This window comes from Lycium barbarum, chromosome 9 (genome assembly GCF_019175385.1).
Source record: "Lycium barbarum isolate Lr01 chromosome 9, ASM1917538v2, whole genome shotgun sequence".
In the NCBI taxonomy this organism is placed as follows: Eukaryota; Viridiplantae; Streptophyta; class Magnoliopsida; order Solanales; family Solanaceae; genus Lycium; species Lycium barbarum.
In genome coordinates, this window is record NC_083345.1 from 95,241,849 (window position 1) to 95,268,088 (window position 26,240).

Sequence of the window (26,240 nt, forward strand, 5' to 3'; positions counted from 1 at the left end):
TACATTATCTTCTTTAATTATACGTATCAACCTCAATTACAAAATACCTGAGGTTTTTACAGCTTATCGCGATGAATACATCTAGTTAAAAGAGATTGATATATTTTATGTGGTTAACTTAAAATTACTCGTAATACATGCGAAAGATTTTTCAAAATTTAAATCAATTATCTAACTTGAAACACTTTATCATTCGCTCAAAATACTCAATTAGAGCAAAAGATAGTTTCAATGTCTAAATGAAATTGGAAGCTGCCTTATCTTTATTTTTCGTATAAATAAGGGAAGAAAGCATAAATTCAAATATCCAAACGTCCACTCCAAAGTCAAGAGTCCACTCCATTCCATTCCATGGATTCTCAACGATGAGATTCAGCTTTCATTCCTACTTCAATAGCTAAACCCTAGCTTCACTCAAATCCATTCTCAATATCTTCTTCTCTTTCCTCCCTAAAATCAATCCAATGGCAAGAAATCCTCCCTCCAACAATCCTCCACCATTCGATCCCTCAGAACCTTCAAACCCAATATCTTACCCATTAAAAACACTTGAAGAACTCGAATCAAGAACCTATTTCAATTCATTTCATTTGCCATTCAATAAAGCTTCAGTGAAGTTGCCTTCTAATGAGTTACCGAAAAGGCCTAGACTGCTTGTGTGTCATGATATGGCTGGTGGATACCTTGATGATAAGTGGATACAAGGAGGGAATAATCCTGATGCTTATGCTATATGGCATTGGTATTTAATTGATGTTTTTGTCTATTTTTCCCATTCTTTGGTTACTTTGCCGCCTCCTTGTTGGACTAATACTGCTCATAAGCATGGAGTTAAGGTATTAGAGTAAAGAATTTTGATTTAAATATCTTTCTTTTGTGTTCTTTCGTGTTTCGCACATAGGGGTCGTTTGCTACGATGTATTAGAGAAAGTAATGCATGTGTTAGCTCTGACTAATCCCTTGTTTGGTACACTTTTTAAATCTTGTACTGTATTAGTTATACACCCTATTTGGTATTATCCTATGCATAACTAATACATAGGTTATTAATGCATGGATAAGCATGGTTAAAGAAATTAGGCAATACATGTTGTTTTTAATATACCACACCAAACAATCCAGAAGAAATAATCTCAACGTAACTAACCCCTGCAATCTGCATTTCTAATACACCATATTCAGTACTATTCTTATACACCCTACGAAACGACCCCTTAGTTTGATCTGCTTTGGGAAACTTGTCACGGTGACTATTTTTCTGAAAATCATTTGAACAAGACAACCATATCTTTAATTTGCTGCTTGTATGTACTCATCGATATGTCAATATGCATTTTATCTTGAAAATTTTGAAGGATATTTGCGACTTGCGAGCAGAACAATGACTTGTCAAGCACTTGTAGGAGTACAATAGGATGCATGCTTAAATATGGATATAGGAGCTCATTCTCTCTCTCTTTTTTTTTTCTTTTTCGCCCTTAAAAATAAAAGCACCAAGTAATGTATAAAGACTTTCTTGGTTGTACTTTTAGTAAGACAAATTTTTTTCTTTTACTTCTCCAATTATGTTGAATGAAACTTGAATAGAATGATTTCAGGAGTTAGGGGTAGGCCGAAGAAGTATTAGGGAGAGATGATTAGACAGGACATGACACAATTTCAGCTTACCGAGGACATGACCTTAGATAGGAGGTTATGGAGGATACAAATTAGGGTAGAAGGTTAGTAAGTAGTTTAGCATTGTCCCACCTATCCTTTCATACTAGTAGTCGTAGTATTACTCTTGTAGTTCCTTGTCCTTTGTTTTCTGCTACTATTTGTTGTTTCTTGTACTTCGATTATCGTATTAATTTGTGGTAGTTACTGAACCTTTTTTCAGACTGCTCTATCATGCTTGTTATAGTATTTTGCCATGGCTTGGTCGCTTTAGTTATTTTTTTTTTCGTACTGCTTTGAATTGCTTGTCCTTGTGCCAAGGGTCTACCGGAACAACCTCTCTACCTCCCAAGGTAGGGGGTAAGGTCTGCGTACCCAAACCCCACTTGTGGAATTTCACTGGTTATGTTGTTGTTGTTGAGACTTGAACAACGCTAAATCGAGACAAATAATTCATAAAAGACATCAAGTAATTTCGGATTGAGTTATAGTTGATTGATTGACTAATTTCTCCAATTATGTTGAGTTATTTATCTACTCTTCCAACACCTAAGGTTCTGCCTTTTTGGCTGGTCACTTCCTCCTTCTCCATTGAGCGTAATTTTCATTTATTTTAAGGTATTGGGAACTTTTATCATGGAGTGGGATGAAGGGAAACTTCTTGCCAACAAATTATCGTCATCAACGAACTCAGCTCAGATGTATGCAGAGCGGTTAAGTGAGCTTGCTGCTGCTTTAGGCTTTGATGGATGGCTGGTAAGGGATTGATTCTGAAGTCTGATAGGCCTTCAGGCCCTTCACTTTTCTTCTTCTTCTATTGCATTTCCTAATCACAGAAATTGATGTCAAATCTTTACATTCATAGCATGAAATTTCCTGATTGCCTTAATTTTAGATATGCCCGGTGGACTGGAAAAGTGATATTTTTTTATATAATCCTCCTTTGTTGTCCTTTCTATGTAGTCTAGAGAAGTTTTCCCTATATCAGAGGAGAAACAATAGTTTTCTGTCAGTAACATATTTGGAAATTGAAGAATAGGACAAATGTCTATAAAGTAAAAATCCTTAGAGTAATTGTTGCTTGTGAAATAAAGTAAGTTTAGTCATACAGTCCTAACTGCTTTCTGGTAAAAAATCATCAAGGATCCTTTTTTTCTTTTTCAAATATCTTGCTTCCAGGTCAATATGGAAGTTTCCGTGGATGTTCGGCAAATTCCTAACCTGAAAGAATTCATCAGCCACTTAACTCAGTCCATGCATTCCCTTGTCCCTGGATCTTTGGTCATATGGTAATATCATGAAAGAAAACCTCTCTTCAAAGTTAAAAGCAGCATAGTTGTTCTTTCTTTCTGCTCCTGATGTTTGGTCCTATGGTAATATCATGAAATAAATCATCTCTTCTGAGTGAAAAAACAGCATAATTGGTTTTTCTTATGGTGATGCTACAGGTATGATAGTGTCACAATGGATGGGGATCTTAGCTGGCAAGATCAACTAAATGAAAAAAACAAGCCTTTTTTTGACATATCCGATGGTATATTTGTGAACTACACTTGGCGGGTACTTTCTCCTAATTCTTAGTTCTTTTTTTTTTTTTTTTAGATTAATAATAATAATTGCTAAAGCCTGTTTTCTTGTTTACTTATAGGAGAACTATCCTAAGCAGTCAGCTGAGGTTGCCGGTGACAGGAAGTTTGATGTCTACATGGGAATTGATGTCTTTGGAAGAAACACTTATGGTGGTGGACAATGGACGGTGAGTTTTACCAAGTATGGGAAATAAAAAATTTCATACCTCACACTCTATGCTCGTTTATTAGTGCTAAATACATAATCCATATCATTGTTCTCTCATTTATCTTGTAAGTTTTCTGTTTTATACTGTTTGATATTGACAGGAATATTTGAAAATTTATTGTGTCATCTTGTTTGGGAATCTTTATTAGTGAGAAGTCCCTTTTCCTTGTTTCTCTTCTTTGATTATTCAAGGAGAGAGGATTGGGGCCTGTTACTCTATTTATCAATTGATTAAAGGAATATCTGATATTCGACCTAAAAATGTCTGTGAACCACAATTCTACCTTTACTATGAGTGTAACATTAATGCTTTTTCTTTTTCAGTTTGCTAGGTTTTTACGATAGACTATAACTGGGATCAGATGTAACAATGCTGTGAGTAGGCAATTAAGAGCTGTTAAACCTCATAAATAATCATCAACCTTCTATATTACAGCAATATTCAAAATTGTCTACATCAGTTTCACTCATCATTCTCACACGAGTACTGGACTCACCAAGTTCTATGATTTTAATGAACTTCCAAAAAATTACCTGATGAATTGTCTATCATGTGAGTTTTCTTGAAAGATTTTTATCACATTTTCATCTATTTCTCAAAGCATATTTGAATCCCCACCTAACGTTGGGAGACCTTTTCTTCACGGTTTCCTTTTACTACTCCATTTATATCTTCTAAACTTCGTATTTTTCGCAGAAAAATGGATCCTATCCAGAAACAGAAAAATGAGTATTTATAAAATGTGGGTTTTATGCCTGCTGTAATGGACAAAATGGAATTGCGATTTATATGCTGAGTTTCAATATCTCCCAGTTCAGTGACTTAAAACAATATGTGTACTTCCAAGTTTGTTAGAGAACACTTGCATTGTCTGATTGTTGAAAACTTCTTTTAGCAATTTTGGGATCTGTATATAATAGTTCCGGAAAGCAGGATGCGAGCTCACGGATATAACCAGCTAATAAGGTTTTTAGTTCAAGTATCTTTCTTAGCAAATAGTTACTTTCGGCTGTTGGTTGTAAAACGAATTTCATTGTTACAAGCTTACTCCAGGTCACTAGTTTAAGCTTTTGTATAGGCTGTGTAGACACTTTTTGTTTTCTTAAACCACATGTTAATAAAAATACCCACTTGTAAATATCTGATTCTGCCCTTTCATGCAGACAAATTTGGCACTTGATGTGATTAAGAAGGATAATGTGTCAGCTGCCATATTTGCTCCTGGATGGGTGTATGAGACAAAACAGCTACCTGACTTTCAGACTGCACAAAATTGGTCCTGTACTCCCTGCCATAATATCTCTTAAATGCCTTACTGTAAAATAATATGTTTACTGATTTCCAATAAAGGTTATTTTTCAGATTATTGCAAAGATTCACAGTATTTCTGTATCCTGATTTACATGGTTCAATCTCTTTTCATGCAGTGATCGCACTCTACACAACATGGATATTCTCATGGTTTTTCTTTTTAAGTTATTTGAAAAAAGCATAAATCCTTTTCTTCATGTTGTCTTTCCTTGGCAAATGATATAACACATTACCAGCAAAGTGGAAGATGAGGTCCAATAAATAAAATGCGAAGTCGAGAGTGAAAGTCCCTCCATTTCTTAATATTTTGAAGTAACCAAGTCAGAAATGAAAGTCTCTTCATTTCAATCAATATGGCATATTTTATTTTAAAACGTCTCAGTAAATTATATGCACTTCTAAAATAATGTTACATTATTACTATATAAAAGTTACATTCAAGCAATTTATAATTTCTTACCAGGAAAGATGCTTGCCCCATTAAACTAAATTTTCAACAGCAAAGTTTAATGTTTTTCTTCTATTACTATATGCACTTTAAATTTATTTCTTAATCTATGTTTCCAAATCAAACTATGTCACATAAAGTGGGCAATCTGAGTAGATTTATGCAACTTTATGAATGTGTGTATCAAAACTGTGTTGGATGTCTTCTCAGATGTTGTATATATTGCTGCATTATCATATCTACAGTTGATTACGCCTGTTTTGGTAATTGAATAGTATATGCCTTCTGTTCACCATATCATAATGAAATGCTTTAGCATGCAGTTGGTGGGCACTTGTAGAAAGATCATGGCATGTTTCACAAAATTACCCCTTAACTCTTCCATTCTACTCAAATTTTGATCAGGTATGGCCTAAGCTTGTTTGTTTTCCATAATCTCGTTTTGTGTTTCCTTCGTCCTTTTACAAAATAAAATGCAGAATTATTGCTTGTAACTTTGTCCAATCAATGCCAAGGTGGGGTGGCTCCTTATGATCCTTATCTGAAGGACCAGTTATGATCAAACTCCTTGTTGAATAGTAATACACAACCAGTACTTAGAAACTTTTGATACTTTTATTAGAAACATGTTTATGCTCAATTTCAAGAAGCAAATAATGATGGTTCAAGGGGGAAATGAAGAGTCTGGACCATTAGTGGTGGCTCCTGAAGGGCGGAGAGGGGACAAAGCAAGTACGTAATCATATCTTAATTAATTTGATTAGCAACACAGAAAATCTGGTTCAATGTCCTCTGTTTAGAGGAACAAATCCAGAAACTTCAGGCTGAAGACGCCACGAAATGCATAATCAGAAAGGTGTAACTTTATTACAAGGGCCATCTGATAAAATTGTCAAGTACTGAAAGTTAGAGGGAGATATAAGCAATTCCCAAAACTCAAAAGGTGTCACGCCCCGAACCTGGGCCTGGACGTAACACGACACCCGATGCCTGACTACATGTGACCGAGCGAACCAACTGGCTGATTGAATCAACATGTGGTATTATAACATACTGAATGCAGAAAATAACTAACACATGCTGATATACTGAAAGTCTGAATGATACATAATCAAAGTGCGGGAACACTAATACAAGTCTGGAACATAACCGTAGCCAACATAGCTTAACTTGAAAAGCATGCGAGTCTGTCTACTGTTACTCTAGTCTATGAAGCCTCTAATGAAGTACTGAAAACACTGTCTGTTTGTAAATAAATGATAAGGCCCCAAAAGATCTGGGGCTCACCAATCAGCTGATACTGGAGATCCTAGTGAGCAGATGCATCGTCCTGTAAATCGTTATCTGCATCGTGAGATGCAGGCCTCGGGCAAAAGGAACGTCATCACATTTGAATTGCACTGGTATGTAAAGCAACTGAAGGAAAGAACTGTAAGTGGGTGCTCGGGAAAGGGCAGCCCAAATCAATAAACAGGTAATATAATATGTACTGAAACTAATATGTACTGAAACTGAAACTAATAACTGAAACTGAACAAGAGAAGTAAAGTAATAGGTACTCCCTGTCCTGAATATGAATCACCTGTTTTATGGAATTAATAATCCGGGGCCTTGGCCCAATATGGATGCACAAAACTATGTCCTTGGCCAAGAAAGTGCTAACACTCCGGGGCCTTGGCCCAATATAAATGCACAAATCAGTGGCCTTGGCCAAGTAAGTGCGTCAGTCGGTGGCCTTGGCCACGTATACGTATACATAAGACTGTGTGCCCTTGGGCAAAGATGCAGGTGTTCAACATTCAACAATATATATAGGAACTGAAAATCATACTGTAATGCATAGCATTGGAATACTGGTCAAAACTGAACTGAGATATGTATTTCTGAACTGATTATGGAGTGTAAACATACTGAGTTTTCATAGCTGAGACTCATGGAATATCAAGGAGCTGAAAGTCATACTGCAATGCATAATACTGAATCATGCTAGACTACATAATACTGGAATACTGAATAGAACTAAACTGGGATATGTATTCCTGAACTGATTATGGAGTTTAAAGCATTAACTGTTCGTAAGCAAATCTGAGCATTACTATCCTGAGACATGAAATCATACGAACATGGCTTTGAGAGTCATATTGAAATACTGATATGAGATACTGAACATGAATTCATACGGAGACATGGAAGCATACCGAGGTGCTAATATGCAGCACTGACTATTACTATACTAGCTGAGACATGAATTTATGAACTAATTATGAGAACAAAAACTTTAACTAGTTTATAAACATGCTGAGTTTCTAGACTGAGACTCATGGGTATAGAACATGAGTCTAACTAGATTACGTTCTGGGTTCACAACGTTCGGAATGAAAGTCATGAACAAACTACGATACTAGGGAATAGAAGTTCTGCAACTATTCAAGAAGACTAAATTGAACTATATTTCTGAGGAAATTCGTAATGTTGTAAAAGAACATAGCGTAGGGAGAATCATTAACATTCCCAAACGTAGAGAGTTAGCCTCACATACCTGTAACTGCTTCAATTTAACAAATTAAACTGCTTCTCTAACAAAGAACACCAAAACCCTAGCTTTGAACCGCTTGAGAAGGATTTACCTTGGAAATCCTAGGTTTTGGTTAAAGAATCATGTTACTAATCATAAATTAATGTTAGAATCACTTAGGAATCGTTAGAGCGATCTTACCTTGACGTGGGAGGATGAGGAGAGGAGAAAAACGGCTGCTTAGGACTTTAGAACGAAGTTGGAATGTTAAATAAATGAAATTTCGGGTTAAGTGTTGAATTTATAAGATGGGCATTTTTGGACCCCCTGCCTCGCTGAGCTTAGCCTGTAGCTTGACTATGTTTTCCTTTGAGCTGAGCTCACCTATCCACTTTGTACTTAGCCAATTTTTTTGAAAATTTTCACTTTTGGACCCCCTACCTCGCTGAGCTTAGCCTATAGCTTGATCATGCTGTGCTTTGAGCGGGGCTTAGCGAGCTCCTAGGTCCATTTCACACCTAGTCAAAATTTCACGTTTTTCATCTTGTCGACAGTGTTCTGTAGAATGTTCATAACTCCTAGCACAGAGCTCCGTTTGAGCTCCACCTTATATGGATGGAAAGGTGTTTCCACATACTACAACTTTCATTTAGGAACCTTTTCCAAATTCTAAACGAATCAAGGGGTTACGAGTGCCCGAAGTAGGCCCGTCAACCATTTCCGCAAAACGTACAAACTTTCAAATTCTCCGCTAAACTCCCACGATACAAGTCTAACCTTAGTTCTAGGATACGGGATGTAATAAAAGGGTCCCTATCTTGGTCTAAAGGTGCTTCCATGACTGTTTATGAATAATTTGGGGGGAAGACTAATGCAATTGAAATGTTTTCTAATTCAAAAAGTCTGTGAGGTGGCAATGCCCGCTAACATCAATGTTGTCATCATCAGGGTCATGGTTACCATCTTGCTGTTGAGGGAAAGAAAATATCCGAGACTCCTTGGAACAACATTTCTTCCCAAAGCTTTCAGGTGTCTTCTGGTATCCTTTTACTTTTTCTCTTTCTTTATTTGTTATTAAGTGCAGTAATTTCCATAGTTGAAATATGGCATTTATCAGGAGTCCCAATTTTGAGAAATTCTCTCTTTAATTTAATTGTCCTCTGAGATCTACATTTTTACATGTTACCATCATTATAGACAAATTCATTAATTTGTCTGGTGTACGTTCCGACAGCTAATGTGTATGTTCATATCATCTCATTTACTTTCTAGTTTCACAGAATGTCACTGTTATCGTCAAAAGATGTTTCTGTGACCTTGTTTCTGCTTTGGATATCACAATTTCCCAAAGTAAATGGTGTCTCTGAAAATATGTTCATATCTTCTCATGTACTTTCTAGTTTCACATAATGTCACTGTTATCGTCAAAAGAAGTTTCTGTGACCTTGTTTCTGCTTCTTTGGACGTCACAATATCCCAAAGTAAATGGTGTCTTAGAGATTTTCGTTTGGAGTATGCAAGGCTAGAATTCATGCAATTCAGCACAATATAGTGGAGATACAGACTCTGTTTCATTAATTTCTGAAATCCTTTTACGAGACATGTTATTCGTATCTTTCACATGTCGTTAGTGTCAGCAAAATTCAGTTTCACGGGGATGTCTTGAACTATACGATTTGCTGTTCAGATTAATTTTTTGAAAGATTATAAGTTTGAATCGAGTACTGACAACAAAGTTGATACTTCCTTGTGGTTATCCCCTACTTGAATTTGCCTTCACCTTGTGAAATATCATCCTTGAGTTTTGGCTGCGATAAATTCTTCTCTAACCATGACACAAAGTAAAATACTTGAATATCTGATAAGGGTTGTCACTTGCGCAATCAACGGAACTCTTAATATGTTTATGAGTGTACCAATGTTACTTTCGCTCTTAGATTATGTACCATGTCATCACTAAGATGATCCATTCCCTTCTACAAACTTCTCACCCTTGCTAATATATACACATTCATCTCAGCCTTTCCTGGAGTTTTCTGGAGAATCTACTGGAGGGCATCTAAAAGTAGTTGTTGAGTAAGTTTTTGTACTTATTACATTTTTTTCTATCTTCCAGAACTTTATTGTTTTCTGTCAGTGGTAGTCCCTTGTTTCAGTCTGATGATCTTCTATCACATATAAAGTCCTATTTGAAACATCTGACACTTGAATTCTGGAGAAAATTAGTCTTATGTGTAAATCTTTCTACATAAGCCATCATAGATGTAAGAAATTCAAAAACTTGGACACCCGCATATGTAAATTGTTGTCTCTTTGCCCTCCTCCATTGCAATGCTGTTCTAGATTAGAAATTGGCACATTGGTGCAGCTAAAATTGTTTCTCTGAGACCTAGTGCATTTTGTGACAGCAGCTTCATTTGAGATAACCAAACATGCCTTTCTTTCGATAGATTGTCAACGGAGCATCTTAGAAATGCCTTTAATTGGGAATCACTAAAGCCCACTAGTTCAGCAACGCAGAACATTAGAGCATTTAACCAGCAACTCAGCAGCTGAAAGCTGTCTGGTTTTGCTATCCTACTACATAAATTTATTAGTAAGTTAGCAGTCTACCCAGTTTTTAGTTCTCCTAAATGTCCTCACATTCTCATTAAGGCGCACTTTTGCCTTTCAACAAAAATATTTTCCCCAATCACCAGCCATTTGCGCGCTTCCAATCACCTTCTGTTGGGACCTGGGATATCATATTCTTAGCAAAACCAGAAGAATCATCTTTCCTTCCTTTTTTTCAGAAAGTTTTTAATTCCTGCGATCCTCCAGTCTCCTTTTAGCAATTCCCACACTTGAAAATCATCTGTTATTTATCTTTTCTTTTGATTTTATTGATGCAAACTGATTTGAGAGAATAACTTCTTGTATTATTCCAAGAGGTAAGCAATATACTTCTTGTATTATTCCAAGAGGTAAGCAATATAAATACAGGTACATAAGGTTCTAACTAAGGAAAGAAATAAAAGGGATTCCTACAAATTTGCTAAGGGATTCCTACAAAATAAATGTGTTATGTACATTCCTAGGAAATAGTCTACGTTCATTCTGTAACACTTCCCCTCAAGCTGGAGCATATATATTGCTCATGCCCAGCTTGCTACAAAGGTAATCAACTCGAGTGCCATTTGATGCTTTCGTGAACAAATCAGCTAGTTGCTCTCCTGTCTTCAAGTAGCCAGTGGAAATCAAATTCTCCTGAATCTTCTCACGAATAAAATGAAAGTCAACTTTAATATGTTTGGTTCTTTCATGATACACTGGATTTGAAGCAATATGGAGTGCAACTTGATTATCACACCAGAGTTTTGATGGAGTAGGATATTTCACGCCAATTTCAGTTAAAAGATGGCGTATCCACATTATCTCACACGTAGACTGCGACATAGCTCTGTACTCGGATTTTACACTGGATCGAGATACAACACTTTGCTTCTTACTCCTCCATGATACTAGATTTCCACCAACAAAGACACAATAGCCTGTAGTAGATCTTCTATCAATTTTGGATCCAGCATAGTTAGCATCTGCAAAACCTTCCACACGAGAATGGCCGTGATTGTGATACAATATGTCAAGTCCAGGAGCTCCTTTCAAGTAACATAAAATCTGCTCCAAAGCTTCCCTGTAGGTGCGGACATGAACTGGCTAACAACACTTACCGCAAAAGAAATATCTGGACGAGTCACAGTGAGGTAGTTTAACTTCCCAACTAACCTTCTATACCTCTGGATCATCAAAAGGATCGCCATCGTCTTTCAGAAGATGTACACTAGGAGCCATTGGAGTACTACAAGGTTTGGTTGCCAACTTTCCGGTGTCTGCAAGCAAGTCAAGTATATACTTTATCTGGGATAGAAAAATACCCTTCTTGCTTCTATTTACTTCTACTCCCAATAAGTATTTCAACTGGCCCAAGTCCTTCGTATGAAACCTAGTATGCAGAAAAGACTTGAGGGAAGAGATCCCTGCATAACCACTTCCTGTAATGACAATGTCATCAACATATACAACGTCATCAACATATACAACAAGGAGGATACTGCCAGCTGCTGATTGCCGATAAAAGACTGAGTGATCGCATTTGCTCATTTTTAGCCCAAAATCCTAAACTACTTCACTGAACTTGCCAAACCAAGCCCGTGAACTCTGCTTCAAGCCATACAAGGACTTCCTCAAATGACAGACTTTCCCCCTGAGCAACAAAAGCAGGTGGTTGCTCCATATATACTTCCTCCTAAAGATCACCATGAAGGAACGCGTTCTTCATATCTAACTGATGTAAAGGCCATTTCTCGGAAGTAGCTCGAGAAATGAACAAGCGAACAAAGGTGAGTTTGGCAACCGGGGAAAAGGTGTCTGAATAATCTACCTCATAAGTTTGAGCATACCCTTTAGCCACAAGTCTGGCCTTAAGTCTTGCTATCGAACCCTCTGGATTAACTTTAACTATGAAGACCCACTTACAACCCACTGGTTTGTTTCTCTTGGGCAAATCCACTAAATCCCACGTGTGGTTTTCCTCTAAGGCATGTATTTCATCAAGCATTGCATCAGATTATCTAGGATGATTCAGAGCCTCATTCACTGTTTTGGGTACATAGATGGAGTCTAGAGAAGCAATCAAAGATCTAGACGTAGAAGACAGGCGGTCATAGGAAAGAAAATTAGCAATGGAATATGTGGACTTGCAAGTACGTGTACCTTTGCGAAGAGCAATAGGGAGGTCAAGATTTTCTAGAGGATCAGGTGGAGGAGGGTCTGATGACAACGGAACTACTGGGTGACATGTATCATTGGCCTTTTTCCTCCTCAAGTAAACCTGAACAATGGGTGGTATTGCTAGCGTAGATGGAGCGGGTGTTGAAGGTACAATAGTCGATTGGTGCTCAATAGAAGAACTAGGAGATAGAGGAACAATATCATCTGATTGTTCTGTCAAAGCACGAGTAACCTGATAGACTAGCCACTCATCTTCCTCCCCCTGATTCGTAGAAATGGGAGGTGCATAGAAGAATGGTGTATCTCTGAAAATACCACATCAGTTGACACCAGATATTTGCTAAGTTTAGTAGAATAACACCGATAGCCCTTCTGAAGGCGAGAATAACCCAGAAAAACACACTTCAATGCCTTGGGATCCAACTTTGTAACAGATGGTCGAACATCTCGAACATAACATGTGCTTCCAAACACCTTAGGTTCCACCGGAAATAGTGACTTATTTGGAAAAAGAACACTATAAGGACTGACAAGCACAGAAGATGGCATGCGATTAATCAGAAAACAAGCTGTAGAGACTACATCTGCCCAAAATTGTTTTGGAACAGTCATTTGGAGCAAAAGTGCCCGAGCTGTCTCAAGTAGATGTCTACTCTTCCTCTCAGCAACTCCATTTTGAAAGGGTGTATCAACACATGAAGACTGATGATTAATACTGTGTTGTCTCATGTACGACCCAAACAATTCTGACATGTATTCTTTAGCGTTATCACTCCTTGGAAGAAGTATTGAAGTATTGAATTGAGTTCTAATTTCAGCATAGAAAGTAGAAAAGTGAGTAAGCACTTCAGATAAATCCAAGTGATTCGAGAGAAATCATCCACAAAAGGGACAAAATACTTATGCCCAGTTTTGGAAACAATAGGACATGGTCCCCAAACATCAGAATGAATTAGCTCAAAAACTGATTCAGCCCGTTTATTAACCCGTGGACCTACTGAGCTACGATGGTGTTTTGCAAATTTACATGACTCACATTCCAATGAAGTTTGCTCACAGAAATCAAATTAAAGGCCAACTTCGATAGACTTAATATAGATGACAAGGTAATATGAGTGTTTGGTTTAACATTCCCAGATCCAACAATACTGCAGGTTGACCCATCAGCTACAGCAACAGAAAAGGGTACTTTATATGATCGAAAGTTGGAAAAGATATTAGGATTACCTGTCTTGTGATCTGTAGCACCTGAATCAATTACCCATTTGTTTGAAGAAGAGATAAAACAGGTTTTACCCGACTCAGCAAATGTACTAACTGAAGTGGACGCATTAAGGGCCTGTTTGGAAAGCCACCTGGTAATTGGAATTGGTGTAATTACTAGGGTAGTAATTACACAGTCTAGTAATTACACAGTAGTGTAATTACAACTTGTTTGTTTGTCATATCGTAATTACAGTGTAATTACAAGCGTGCTGTTTGGTTGCACAAGTGTAATTACACAGTTAGTTTAATTTAAAAATAAAATTTAATTATAAAAAATTTAAAAGTAATAATTAAAAAATATTTGCCTTTATGAATGATATTAAATTAGTTATTTAATAACACATTGTTTCTTGAAAATATATTAATTAATAATCATATATTTGCAACTAATATTGTAAAAAATAATTGATATATATTTTTCAAATTAATAATATTTAATTTTAATTAATTATAAACCTTAAAAGAAGACTTTTTGTTGTGAGAACATCATGGATTGGATGTTTGACAAAAAAATAATATTTATAAATATAATGCCATAACATTATTCAATTGTTTGACACAAAAAATCCATCAAATGTAAGTAAAAAATAAACAACATGCAATGTGAAAGCAAATAACTTAAAATTGGAAATATAACCTAAATTCAAAATCCAAAAGAAAAAGTTTAACATAATACTCTTATGTAAATTTCCAACATTACATAAGTAAGTTGCAACGTAACTTAAGTAAATAATTCAAAAGAAAGGAAAAATATAAGTCTATAACCTCATTTACAGTGAAATTCTACTTTAATAACGTCACTCGTTATATGTCAAGTTTGTTAATGACTCATTCTTTCCAATATTAAGAGGTGTAGTTTAAAAAATTAGAATAATACGATTATGCTAAATGAATAAAATAAAAAATTTAAAAAATACGAGCAATTACATGGAACCACAAGAAGTAAAGGTTGGGAATGAGAAGAAAGAAAATGAAAAATAAATAATATAAAAAGAAAAATACATTTTAAAAAATAAAAATAATTAAAAAGTAAAAATAAAAAAGAAATTAAAATAAAAGAAATTAAAAATAATAGAAATAAAAAATAAATTAAAAATAAAAAGAAATTAAAATAAACAAACTAAAAAGTAACCCTGTAATTACAGGGTGTAATTACACCCAATTCTCAGCCCCCCCCTTGAGAGAATTGGAGAGTGTAATCACTTGGTCAAACAAACAGGCGAAATTACACCCTCTCAATTATACCCAATTCCCACCTAACTGTGTAATTACTTGGTCAAATAAGCAGGCGAAACTGTGTAATTACACCCAATTACCTGGGTGGCTTTCCAAACAGGCCCTAAGTGATTTCTGATACTGAATAAATTTTGCAAACTCATCTGCCGAAATAAGAATTGTTTTGTTTCCTCCTTCCTTATCGTTTATAGTCATTTTCCAACTAATAAACTCACTGTATCAGAATAAAGTGATGAAGAAACCAGCAAAAATGCCTAACAGACTATATGCCAAAATCAGACTACTTGAAACAGACGATAATGACCAGTAACGCAACCAAAGAGACTCACAGTTTGACTTCGAAGAAACGATTTTCAAAATCTCAGAAAGCCTCCCACAGATAATATCAAATCACAAATTGATAAGCAACAATCCGAATCAGTGTTGCACTCGTGGGCAACCTCCAACCAATTCCCGAAATCAAAAGAATAATCAGCAACAAAAAGGGAAAAATCTCAAACCTGACCAAAATGTTGGTCACAGATCTGTTTTGAGACCCTTCTACTCCAAAACGTGGTCCTATAATCACAGCGCCACAACAATTCGACCGAAAACGTCAAGGTGAAGTCGGGACAGAAAACCGGACCACAATTGGTCCACGCACGCGCCTCCACGCGCGGCTTGAACTGGGCTGTCTCTGGCAGTTTCGTCGACGTGTGAGCTACACGCGCTTCTCCTCCAACCAATGGAATCTGGGGTTTCGTAGATCGGGAGAGCCGGTCCTCCCTAAGTTCATGGAAACTGCTAAATTTCAGATTCAAAACTTCCTTGAAGTACACTGACCCAACTTCGGCGATCTCCAGTGAGTTTTCTGATTTTCAGATCTAACTCCGGCCGAGCAGGATACTCCGCTTTGATCCATGTGAACTGATTTGAGAGAATTAACTTCTTGTATTATTCCAAGAGGTAAGCAATATAAATACAGGTACATAAGGTTCAAACTAAGGAAAGAAATAAAAGGGATTCCTGCAAATCTGCTATTTATAAATTTGTTATGTACATTCCCAGGAAATAGTCTACGTTCATTCTGTAACAATTGAAGAGCATATGCAAACAGGACTTTCTCATCATCATTCAGAGGGAATCAGTGCTACTTTTGTTTGCAGGTTGAAGGATATATGAGCAGCATGGCTGTCCTTTTCTGTTTTTTAAATTTCTTTTTCTTCTCTTTCTTGGTCATGATTACTCATGGGGAAAAGTACCTCTAAGGTTGAATCTTCACAAACAATCAAATCCCACCCACCACCCCATTCATCCCATAACTCTTATAGCTACCATGATTCTCTCTCTCTCTCTCTCTGCGCACACACACACACACATATTCTGCTTTACCTTTAGCTTCCAATTTCACCTTCCTACCTTATCACTTCTAATGATGGCTCATGTTTTACCAAATCCATGCCCTGTGGTTTATCATTGGAAAATTGTACCAAATAAATCAGGTGCTCCAGTTTTCGATCACAAAAGAAATTGAAACAGCAACAACAACATACCCAGTGAAATCCCACAATGTGAGGTCTGGGGAGGGTAAAGTGTACGCAGACCATGCCCCTATCTCAGAAGACAGGGAGGCTGTTTCCGAAAGACTCTCAGCTCAAGAGAAATCACAACGAGAAAGGTTAGATAAGCAGACGCAGTTCAAAGCAAAATGCAAATGGAACTAAAGAAAGCGAATAAGTCAAAATAGAGCAATCTGAAAAAAAGGGAGCACCAGCTACCACAGATAAATAAGATAATCGAAGTACAAGAAACCACATATAGTAGCAAGAAACAAAGGACAATAGACTATAGATCGAAACAACGACTACCTACTAGCCTTCTATCCTAATCTGAGTCCTCCAAAACCTCCTATCTAAGGTCATGTCCTCGGTAAGCTGAACCTGCGCCATGTTGTCACGACCCGACTAGGGGGCCGCGACGAGCACCCGGTGCTAGCCCACTCGGGCACCCCTTAGCTTACACTTAGACTTGCATCTAGGTGAGCCACATCATTAATCATACATTTCTGAGCATCGACCATGCTAGTCCCATTGGACGACAACATCTTCAATCATCATAGGCATATATGCCACAACAATATACATGGGCCGACGAGGCCAACAAAATGATATACAAAATATAGGCCGGCAAGGCCAGACATATCTAACCATATACACGTGACTACGAGCCTCTAAGAAGAGTAAAACATATCACATGAGCGGGACAGGACCCCGCTATGCCCATACTTATATACACAAAGGAATAAGTACCCAAAAGCTATGGCTCCGAAGGAAATGGAGCTCCGCTATGTAATCTCTGAATAAGCAGCTATGGATCAGGTCTGTCTCCCTGTGCACCTGCGGGCATGACGCAGCGTCCACAAACAAAAGGACGTCAGTACGAAGAATGTACTGAGTATGTAAAGCATGATCAACATCAATATAGAAGCATCATAGACAATATATGAACTGGCATAGGAGGGAAGACAATAATATCATCATCATGGCACTTACTGCCTTTCATAGGAACTTTCCATTTCTCATGCGTATTTCATAATAGTGCTCGTATTCGTATACATGCCCCTATTCGCATTCATATACATAGTCTTTTCACATTCATATTCATATTATACACATAGCCATACACTTATATACATACATAGCGTACCCGACCATAAGGTTCGGTGTTTCATACATACTTGGCCAACCAAGGCTCAATGTTATTTCTACCTGGCCCTACCAAGGCTTCAGGGTTATCCGTACCATCTGCAGATGTGTGCGCGCGTTACGTAATCATATACATACATATATATATAGACATCCATATACATATATTCTACCCGGCATTATAAGGTCGGGGTTCATTATAGCCCTGTATAGGCACACATACGTATAATAGCCCATCGGCACCTTTAGCATCATTATTATTATCGTCATCATTACTATCCTCTTCATTTTCGTTACATCTAGATCATGGGCCTACTCGTCATACGAGGAGCGTAGTGCAATCGTAGTATGTATCAAGGATCGTGAGCTTACAAGCTTGGAAAATTTATCAATTGAAGGCAACATACGCGTATAGAGGATTTAGAGAATTGGCCAAAGAACCATGCCTTAGGAAAGAAGGGTTAGCCTTACATACCTTTTCGTCGGACTATTCTACACTTGCACGCTTCTTTCCAATGCTAGCGTCTATACCTTCATTAATATCATAACAATGGCCATTTGTCATTCACTTTATTTAGATTCCTTAATTTGCCTCTAATTCACCCATATTCATGGTCATAACATCCAACTTCGTCCATTCGTCTAAAGTGTCTAGTTCATGATCTTAGTACCATTTATAATGCATTCATATCACAACACAACAACATTCATGATTCAATTCAAACTATTCCTCAAAATGTCACTATTCATCATTCATGACCTACTTGACCATATTTTCTACAATCCATGTATTTCAACTCTTCAATACCTTAAACATCATGTAAAAATCATGAATCTTACCTTAGAAGTTTTAGGAACAAGCTTTGGTTAATAATACTCCACTTTGAGCAGAACCCTAGTTTTTCTCCATTTGGATTTCTTGACCTAGATGATCTTTGATGATGTTCTTACTCTCGATTCACCTTGTTTTATGTTGTTGATCCATAAATATCCTTGAAAACTTGTATAATAAATGTAGAGAGAGGTTTTAGAGAGAAGTGGTGTAATGTTGTAATGAATTAAAACAAGTCTTGGTCCTCATATTTAATGAATTGAAAATCTGTGTTGAGGTGAACAGTGGTCGTCCACGGAGGTTTATGGTCCGTATTCCAGTTTACGGACCGTCCCTCGTGGTCGTCTTTAACCCTAAGCAGAACCAGAAACTTTGGCTGCATGCATGGTGATTTACGACCATGGTTTACGGGCCGTAAATCACTTTACGGTCCGTCCACCAGGTCGTTTTTAACCATTTACTCGACTGGCAGAAAGTTGAAGTTTTTGCATGCCACTTTACGACTGCCAGTTTACGGACCGTATTCCATTATACGGTCCGTATTTTGCACTTTACGACCACTGGACAGTTTTGCCAACTTTCAACTTTTCACATTTCTCGACTTTTCATTCTAATCATTCTCGTCCATATACGCACATTGCTCATGAAACATTGTACACTCGCACTCCTCGCACACATCACTAGTTCGTTTACTTGCGTACCAACGGAAAATTTTCCGAGGTGTAACACATGTCCTGTCTCAGCACCTCTCCCCAATACTTTTTCGGCCTACCCCGACCTCTTCTGAAACCATCCATAGCTAACCTATCACACCTCCGCACTGGAGCATCTGTGCCTCTCCTCCTCACATGCCCAAACCATCTCAGCCTCGCTTCCCTCATCTTGTCCTCCACTGATGCTACTCCAACCTTATCCCGGATATCTTCATTCCTAATCCTATCTCGCCTGGTGTGCCCACACATCCATCGCAACATTCTCATTTCCGCAACTTTCATCTTTTGGACGTGAGAGCTCTTGACTGCCCAACACTCTGCCCCGTACAACAAGGTCGGTCTGACAACCACTTTGTAGAACCTGCCTTTAAGTTTTGGTGGCACCTTCTTATCACACAGTACTTTTGAAGCAAGCCTCCATTTCAACCACCTTGCGCCAATACGGTGTGAGACATCATCGTCAATATCCCCATTTTCTTGTATAATAGACCCGAGATATTTGAAATTTCTTTTCTTTGGGATGACCTGGGTACCAAGCCTCACTTCCACGCCAGACTCATGTGTCATGTCACCGAACTTGCACTCCATGTACTCTGTCTTAGTCCTACTCAACTTGAACCCTTTAGACTCCAGAGTTTGTCTCCAAACCTCCAGCTTAGTGTTTACTCCGCTGCGTGTCTCGTCGATCAAGACTATGTCATCCGCAAATAACATACACCATGGCACCTCACCTTGAATTCGCCGCGTTAGACAATCCATCACTAGAGCAAATAAAAATGGGCTAAGAGCTGATCCTTGGTGCAACCCCATCTCCACTGGGAAGTGCTCCGAGTCTCCTCCCACCGTCCTTACCCTGGTCTTGGCTCCCTCATACATGTCTTTGATCGCCCTAATGTACGCTACAGTTACACATCTGGCCTCCAAGCATCTCCATAAAACCTCTCTTGGCACTTTGTCGTAAGCCTTTTCTAGGTCGATGAAAACCGTGTGCAGGTCCTTCTTCCTCTCCCTATACTGCTCCACTAGTCTCCTCACAAGATGGATGGCTTCTGTAATCGAGCGCCCCGACATGAATCCGAACTGGTTCTCTGAAATGGACACGCCTCTTCTCACCCTCATCTCCACCACCCTTTCCCACACCTTCATAGTATGGCTTAGCAGCTTGATCCCTCTATAGTTGTTGCAACTTTGAATATCACCTTTGTTCTTATACAAAGGGACCATCATAATCCACCTCCATTCCTCAGGCATCTTCGCCATCTTAAAAATAACATTAAACAATCCAATCAACCATTCCAAACCTGCCCTGCCCGCACTCTTCCAAAACTCGCCAGGGATCTCGTCAGGACCGGTAGCTCTTCCCCTGTGCATCCTGCGAACATCACCCTTAACCTCCTCCACCTTTATACTCCTACAATAACCAAAGTCGCGACGCCTCTCAGAGCACTCCAAATCTCCCAACACAATGTCTCTATCACTTTCCTCGTTCAAGAGTTTATGGAAGTATGACTGCCATCTCCGTCTAATGAGAGCTTCCTCTACCAATACTTTGCCATCCTCGTCCTTGACGCACTTTACTCGATCCAGGTCCCGTGCCTTTCTTTCCCTCACCTTGGCTAGCCTGAACAACTTCTTATCCCCGCCCTTTTCCTCTAGTTCTGCATATAGACGTTCGAAAGCTGCCGTTTTTGCCGCCGAGACTGCCAACTTCGCTTCCTTTCGCGCAATCTTATACCTTTCCCTATTCGTCTGCTTCTCCTCCTCATCTTTGTTGTCTACCAGCCTCGCGTACGCCACTTTCTTTGCTTCCACCTTTCCCTGGACTTCTCCATTCCACCACCAGTCCCCTCGTCGCCTACCACGGCGACCTCTCGAGACTCCCAGGACATCTCTAGCTGTTTCCCTAATGCAGCTCGCCGTCCTATCCCACATACTGCTCGCGTCCCCCCTACTCTCCCAAGCCCCCATAGCCATCAACTTCTCCCCCATCTCCTGGGCACTCGATAAAGTCAGACTCCCCCACCTGATCCTTGGCAGGTCATCCGCGACCCTCTTCCTCTTCTTCCTCGTAATCCCCAAAAAGCTTATGTTGGGTCGTAAGGTTCTCACTCGGAATGACCTTGCAGTCTTTACAAAGACCTTTATCCTCTTTTCTAAGGAGCAAAAAGTCTATCTGCGTCGCAGCCGTCGAACTACGAAAGGTTACTAAGTGCTGCTCCCTTTTCGGGAAACGCGAGTTGGCTACTACCAATCCAAAGGCTTTAGCAAAATCCAGAAGTGAGGCTCCTCCTCCATTCCTGACTCCGAAGCCGAAACCTCCATGCTCATCATCATAATCCCCCGAGGTTGAGCCGATGTGTCCATTGAAATCTCCTCCTATGAATAACTTCTCGGTGGGCGGTATACCTCCCACCACTTTATCCAAATCCTCCCAAAAGCGCCTCTACTCCTCCTCGTCCAAGCCCGCTTGTGGCGCGTAAGCACTAATAATGTTCAAGGTAAACCCTTCCACAACTAACTTAACCGCCATCATCCGGTCATTGACCCTCCTAACCTTTACGGCCTGGTCCTTTAGCTCACTATCTACTAAAATGCCTACCCCATTCCTATACATTGACTTACCCGAGAACCATAACTTATACCCGTCCACATCCTCAGCTTTAGACCCTACCCATTTGGTCTCTTGGACGCAAGCTATATTAATCCTCCTCTCCTTAAGAATCTTAACTAGCTCTATGGACTTCCCCGTCAAAGTCCCAATGTTCCAGGACCCTCTCAACCTAGATGCTCCCTGATCCCACTTACCCCCTCTAATCCTAGCCCCCGTCCCCGACCGAGAACATGACCCTAGTCTACCAGCACTCACTATAGCCACTAAGGTGAAATAAAAGCAAATAAAAAATTTATCTAAAACAAACAAGAATCAATACTAAAGCACAGTTATCAAGAAACTATATGCAAGTCAGGTTACTATGACAAGAAAGATAGCACTATAAGCTAAAGGAATAGAGGCAAGAATTTAAAGTCAAGAGTCAAGAATGTGTAGCAGACAAGATTTAACAAGGTTAAAAGACACATGAATTAATATGAGCCACCAGAGGTACCAACTCCAGGTGAACAAGTTTAAAACAAAAAAAACCTGTTCGCTGCCGGAGTTACTGTTCACCGCCGAGCACTATTCACCGCCGGAAACCCTCTGGCGGAGGTTTCCAGGTGCAGAAACGAGAAGACAGGAGGCAAAAATAAAAAACAAAGAACAAAGAAAAGAAAGGAAAAGAGAAGAGAACAGAGAAGGAGAGAAAAAGGAGGAGATTGGCCGGAAAAGGACCCTATACCCGCCGGGGGCTGGTTCGCTGCCAGGAAGGAGGGGGGTGGGGTGGGGAGTTGTTACTTACCGTTGAGAGAGGGGGAAGAGAGAGAGAAAGAGAGAGGAGAGAGAGCACTCTGTAAATTGCCTGAATCACTCACCAAAACCTTAAACTCCAGAGTTGAATGACAAAGTAAAAGCTTGCTGCAGATCAGCACCCAAACAAATAATGCCAGAAGACAAAATTGAAGCTGCTCATTAACCAGCAAAAGCTGCCCTAATTGCCAATAAAAGGCTCACCAGAAAATAACCAAACCACATATGTGCTGACCCAGCAACACAAATTAAGACACCGGCCAGAGACAAGCCAAACCAAAGTTCGAACAAAACAATGAATTCTCAAAGAACATGGACAAAATAGACAGAAATGATAAAATATATAACGGCCAAATTAATGTAAGAATATTGCGTTCGAGTAATGAGTTGGCAAGGGTAATCTAATTGTGTAGATAATGGAAAGAGAAGTGGGTAGAGTGCTGGCCTACTACATTCTTGAAGTATGATAACAAAATCTTTATCTCTGCCCCTCTCTCTCTCTCTCTCTCTCTGAGAGCGCGTGTATGTATGCGTGTGTACATATTGAGGTTTTGTGTGCATGCTTTTGTTCATAAGATTGCTTCTAGCTGGTGTACGCTTCTGTCTAATGTTTTGAACTGGGAACTGATCGTCTGCACTGAATTTGACCTATGATTGGATGTGGTAGTATTAAGGAGCCATCTTATAATGGAGGAGGGAACCTATCATTCAATGGAACACTTTATGATGATTTTCAATTCTCGGCAAGGTTGTTTGAAGGGAAGCTTCAGTTGGCAGATTCACCTGTTCACTTTACGTATTCGGTAAGCCATCTTTTTCTTTGGGATAATAGTTCTTAAAGTTCTTAATTGCTGCTAATCACTTGTACTGTCATACTGATAATTTTCACCAACCAGAGAAATCCTTTTAGAAAGATTTGTTACCTTTCTTCTAGACGGGAATTATACATAGTTACTCGGACTCTTCACTTTCGGTGCCGCACCCGTGTCGACACGACATGGGTGCGGTTGTAGGTGTGGATCAGTACCCGATCTGCTCAACTGTTTTTGGGTACTTTGACCAAAATCGATGGAGAAATTCCGAACAGATCCAATGATTTCTATAATCAAAACAAAAGCTAAGGTGGACTTCAAGAAAATGGAATACCCTGTATATTGAGATTTCTATGTCACTCCTTTTCCTTTTATCTCCTTTCGAGATTCTCCTCTTGATCAATTTTTTCTCCTCAAGTTTTCCACATAATATCTCATAATTTAGGTTTTATAATTCCATTTTTAGATATTTTAATTATTTTTAGCCAAATCCCCGCACCCGTATCCATACCTGGATCCATATTCCCGAATCTTAAAATTTAGATCATGAAGGATCCGACCCTAGATCCCCACCCGTATCCGACACTCGCATCCTCGTCTGAGCAACTTAGAATTATCCTACTGCCTCCAGCTGTTTGGTGTTCACCTGAGAGTAGTGCTGTGTTATATCTCAGAGCCATGTTGTACTACAATGCTTGGTGATAAAATTTTCTGGGTGATAAAAAGTCCTTGAGAAACTCCACAAGAATATATACAGTACCTTGCTCTACGACATCAAAATATACAGATTTTTTCTAAAGAATTTGTACCTATGTAAAATTTTATATTCTATTTTTTCAAGTAGCCAATGTCAAAATACTAACTTTTCATTGTCAGTTTCTACCCTTAAGGACCTTACCAAGAAAGAATTCTAGCCTTAGGGACTGGCAGCTGAATACTCCTCCTTTTTTCTTATGGGCTCATCCTTCTTTCCTACTTGGTGCATTTCCTGAGATTTATTACCCTCCCAATGACCCAACTTCTGCAGAAATACGAAAAGTTCACGTTGTGATGGAATACATGTACATTGTTTCCCTCGTCGTACTTGTTCATTTATCATCCAGTACGCTTTAATGCAGGTAAAATCAAATGGAAGCTCTTTGTTGGGTTTGTCTCTTGAGTTCACTTCTGCTATCGGGGAGCAAAAATCAGTATTAGTTGCTTCTTCAGGAGATTCATTGCTGACTATGACTCGTTTTGTTAGACATTTTGACAACGTTATAATGCCTCATCGTGTTACTAAACTAGAGACGGAATCATCATGGGTCATACAAGAAAGTAGTATAGCAATGGAAGGATACATGTTAACAAAAATCCATGCTGTATGCTATATGTTAAGACCTGAAGTTCACAAATCAGAAAGTCAAGGTAAAACCATGGTATTTTCTCCATCAGAGTATCACGCAGTGCTCGGTCATCTTGCAATAGATAGTCGTACGCTGAACTCCGACTTCCCACCATCAACTTCATGGCTTGTTGATAGTAACTTTATTAAATGGTCTTCCGGTGCTCATGGCTCCAGGAAACTTAATATCAAGCTTGTTTGGAAATCGAAAGACGGAAAAACCCACCTATTCCCCAAGTATTATATCTATGTCAAGAAACAATCCAGTATCTCAATTGCAGAGCCAAATGGATCACTTCAACTTGTCCAGGAGTACCTGGGAGTTGCGGAAGTTGAAGCATTTTATGTGTCTGATCTTGTAGTTCCCTCTGGCACTTCAAGCGTTAAATTCATTATTCAAGTTTGCAGCCTGGATGGAGCTTTCCAAAAGCTAGAAGAGTCTCCATCTCTGGATTTAGATGTTCAAGGGTTGTAATTATTAGTATTACTTTATGTTCTATAAGTTAAATTGTCATTTGTTCCGCGGTTCTATAGGGGAGGACCAAAATAATTTTAATGCAAGTGTTACACATTTACACATGCCACAGAATAATGTGGATTATGTATACAGATTGTTGTAGCATTACAATATAGTATTAAGTATTTAACGAGTAAAGGCGGTAATGGCGAAACTTCCTTTCTTAATAGTGCTTTTTAGCAATGAAATTGCAGCATATTGTTGACAGGGAAGGCTTGACAAGGAGAGTTATCTTCAATATATATATTTTCTTTCGTAATTTTATCTTCACTTCCCTTCCATTCCAAAGTTTTCAAGCAAAGGTGTAAGGTAGTAAACTGGTACCATGCTTGGAACTCTATAAGAGTCTTCCGGGGAAATGAAATATTGTTGGATCGTTTCTAATGCAAGCCTGATTTCAGTAGTTTCCACGAAGTTAACCTAGAGGTAGTACGTTGTTACCAACTTGCAAATGTTCCTAAAGAAGTTTCTCTTGAGGTAGTACGTTGTTACCAACTTGCAAATGTTCCTAAAGAAGTTTCTCTTCAGGTGGTACGTTGTTACCAACTTGCAAATGTTCTAAAGAAGTTTCTCTTCTCTAAATTGGTCATATTGTCTTGTTGAGTTTCAAGCTATTGGCTTTTTATCGTCTCCAGCACGTTTTAGGGTCACTGGACGCAGTGGGGATATAGTGCTTGGGCAACAATTCATCTGAACTCAACATTTCCCACGCAAAGCATAAATACATGTGTGAAAACACACTAAAATTTCATAAATATTAGGTAAGGGACCCATAATTTTAGAAGTGCGATGCGTTTAGTACTAAAATATTAAAGGTTAAAATTATTAAATTTACATTCTGAATTCGCCTCCAACTAGATGATCTTTAAGGGTGTGTTTGGTATGGAAGAAAATA

General features: G+C 38.7%; 1 protein-coding gene across 3 annotated transcripts; it reads left to right on the top strand.

Moving 5' to 3' along the window:
- The first annotated feature begins 268 nt into the window (after positions 1 to 268).
- Positions 269 to 25,499, top strand: LOC132609093 (cytosolic endo-beta-N-acetylglucosaminidase 1). Of its 3 annotated transcripts, none has more exons than XM_060322932.1 (11): positions 275 to 836; positions 2,275 to 2,412; positions 2,836 to 2,945; positions 3,105 to 3,216; positions 3,305 to 3,412; positions 4,618 to 4,730; positions 5,537 to 5,618; positions 8,677 to 8,757; positions 9,749 to 9,804; positions 23,300 to 23,435; positions 24,563 to 25,499. In XM_060322932.1, exons 1-11 carry the CDS (start codon positions 465 to 467, stop codon positions 25,301 to 25,303), a joined length of 2,049 nt encoding a protein of 682 aa, XP_060178915.1. In that variant the 5' UTR covers positions 275 to 464; the 3' UTR covers positions 25,304 to 25,499. The 3 variants fall into 3 exon arrangements, with proteins under 3 accessions (XP_060178916.1, XP_060178915.1, XP_060178917.1); XM_060322934.1 differs by having other exon boundaries at positions 608 to 742; XM_060322933.1 differs by lacking the exons at positions 9,749 to 9,804; positions 23,300 to 23,435 and having other exon boundaries at positions 269 to 836.
- The last annotated feature ends 741 nt before the right edge of the window (positions 25,500 to 26,240 follow it).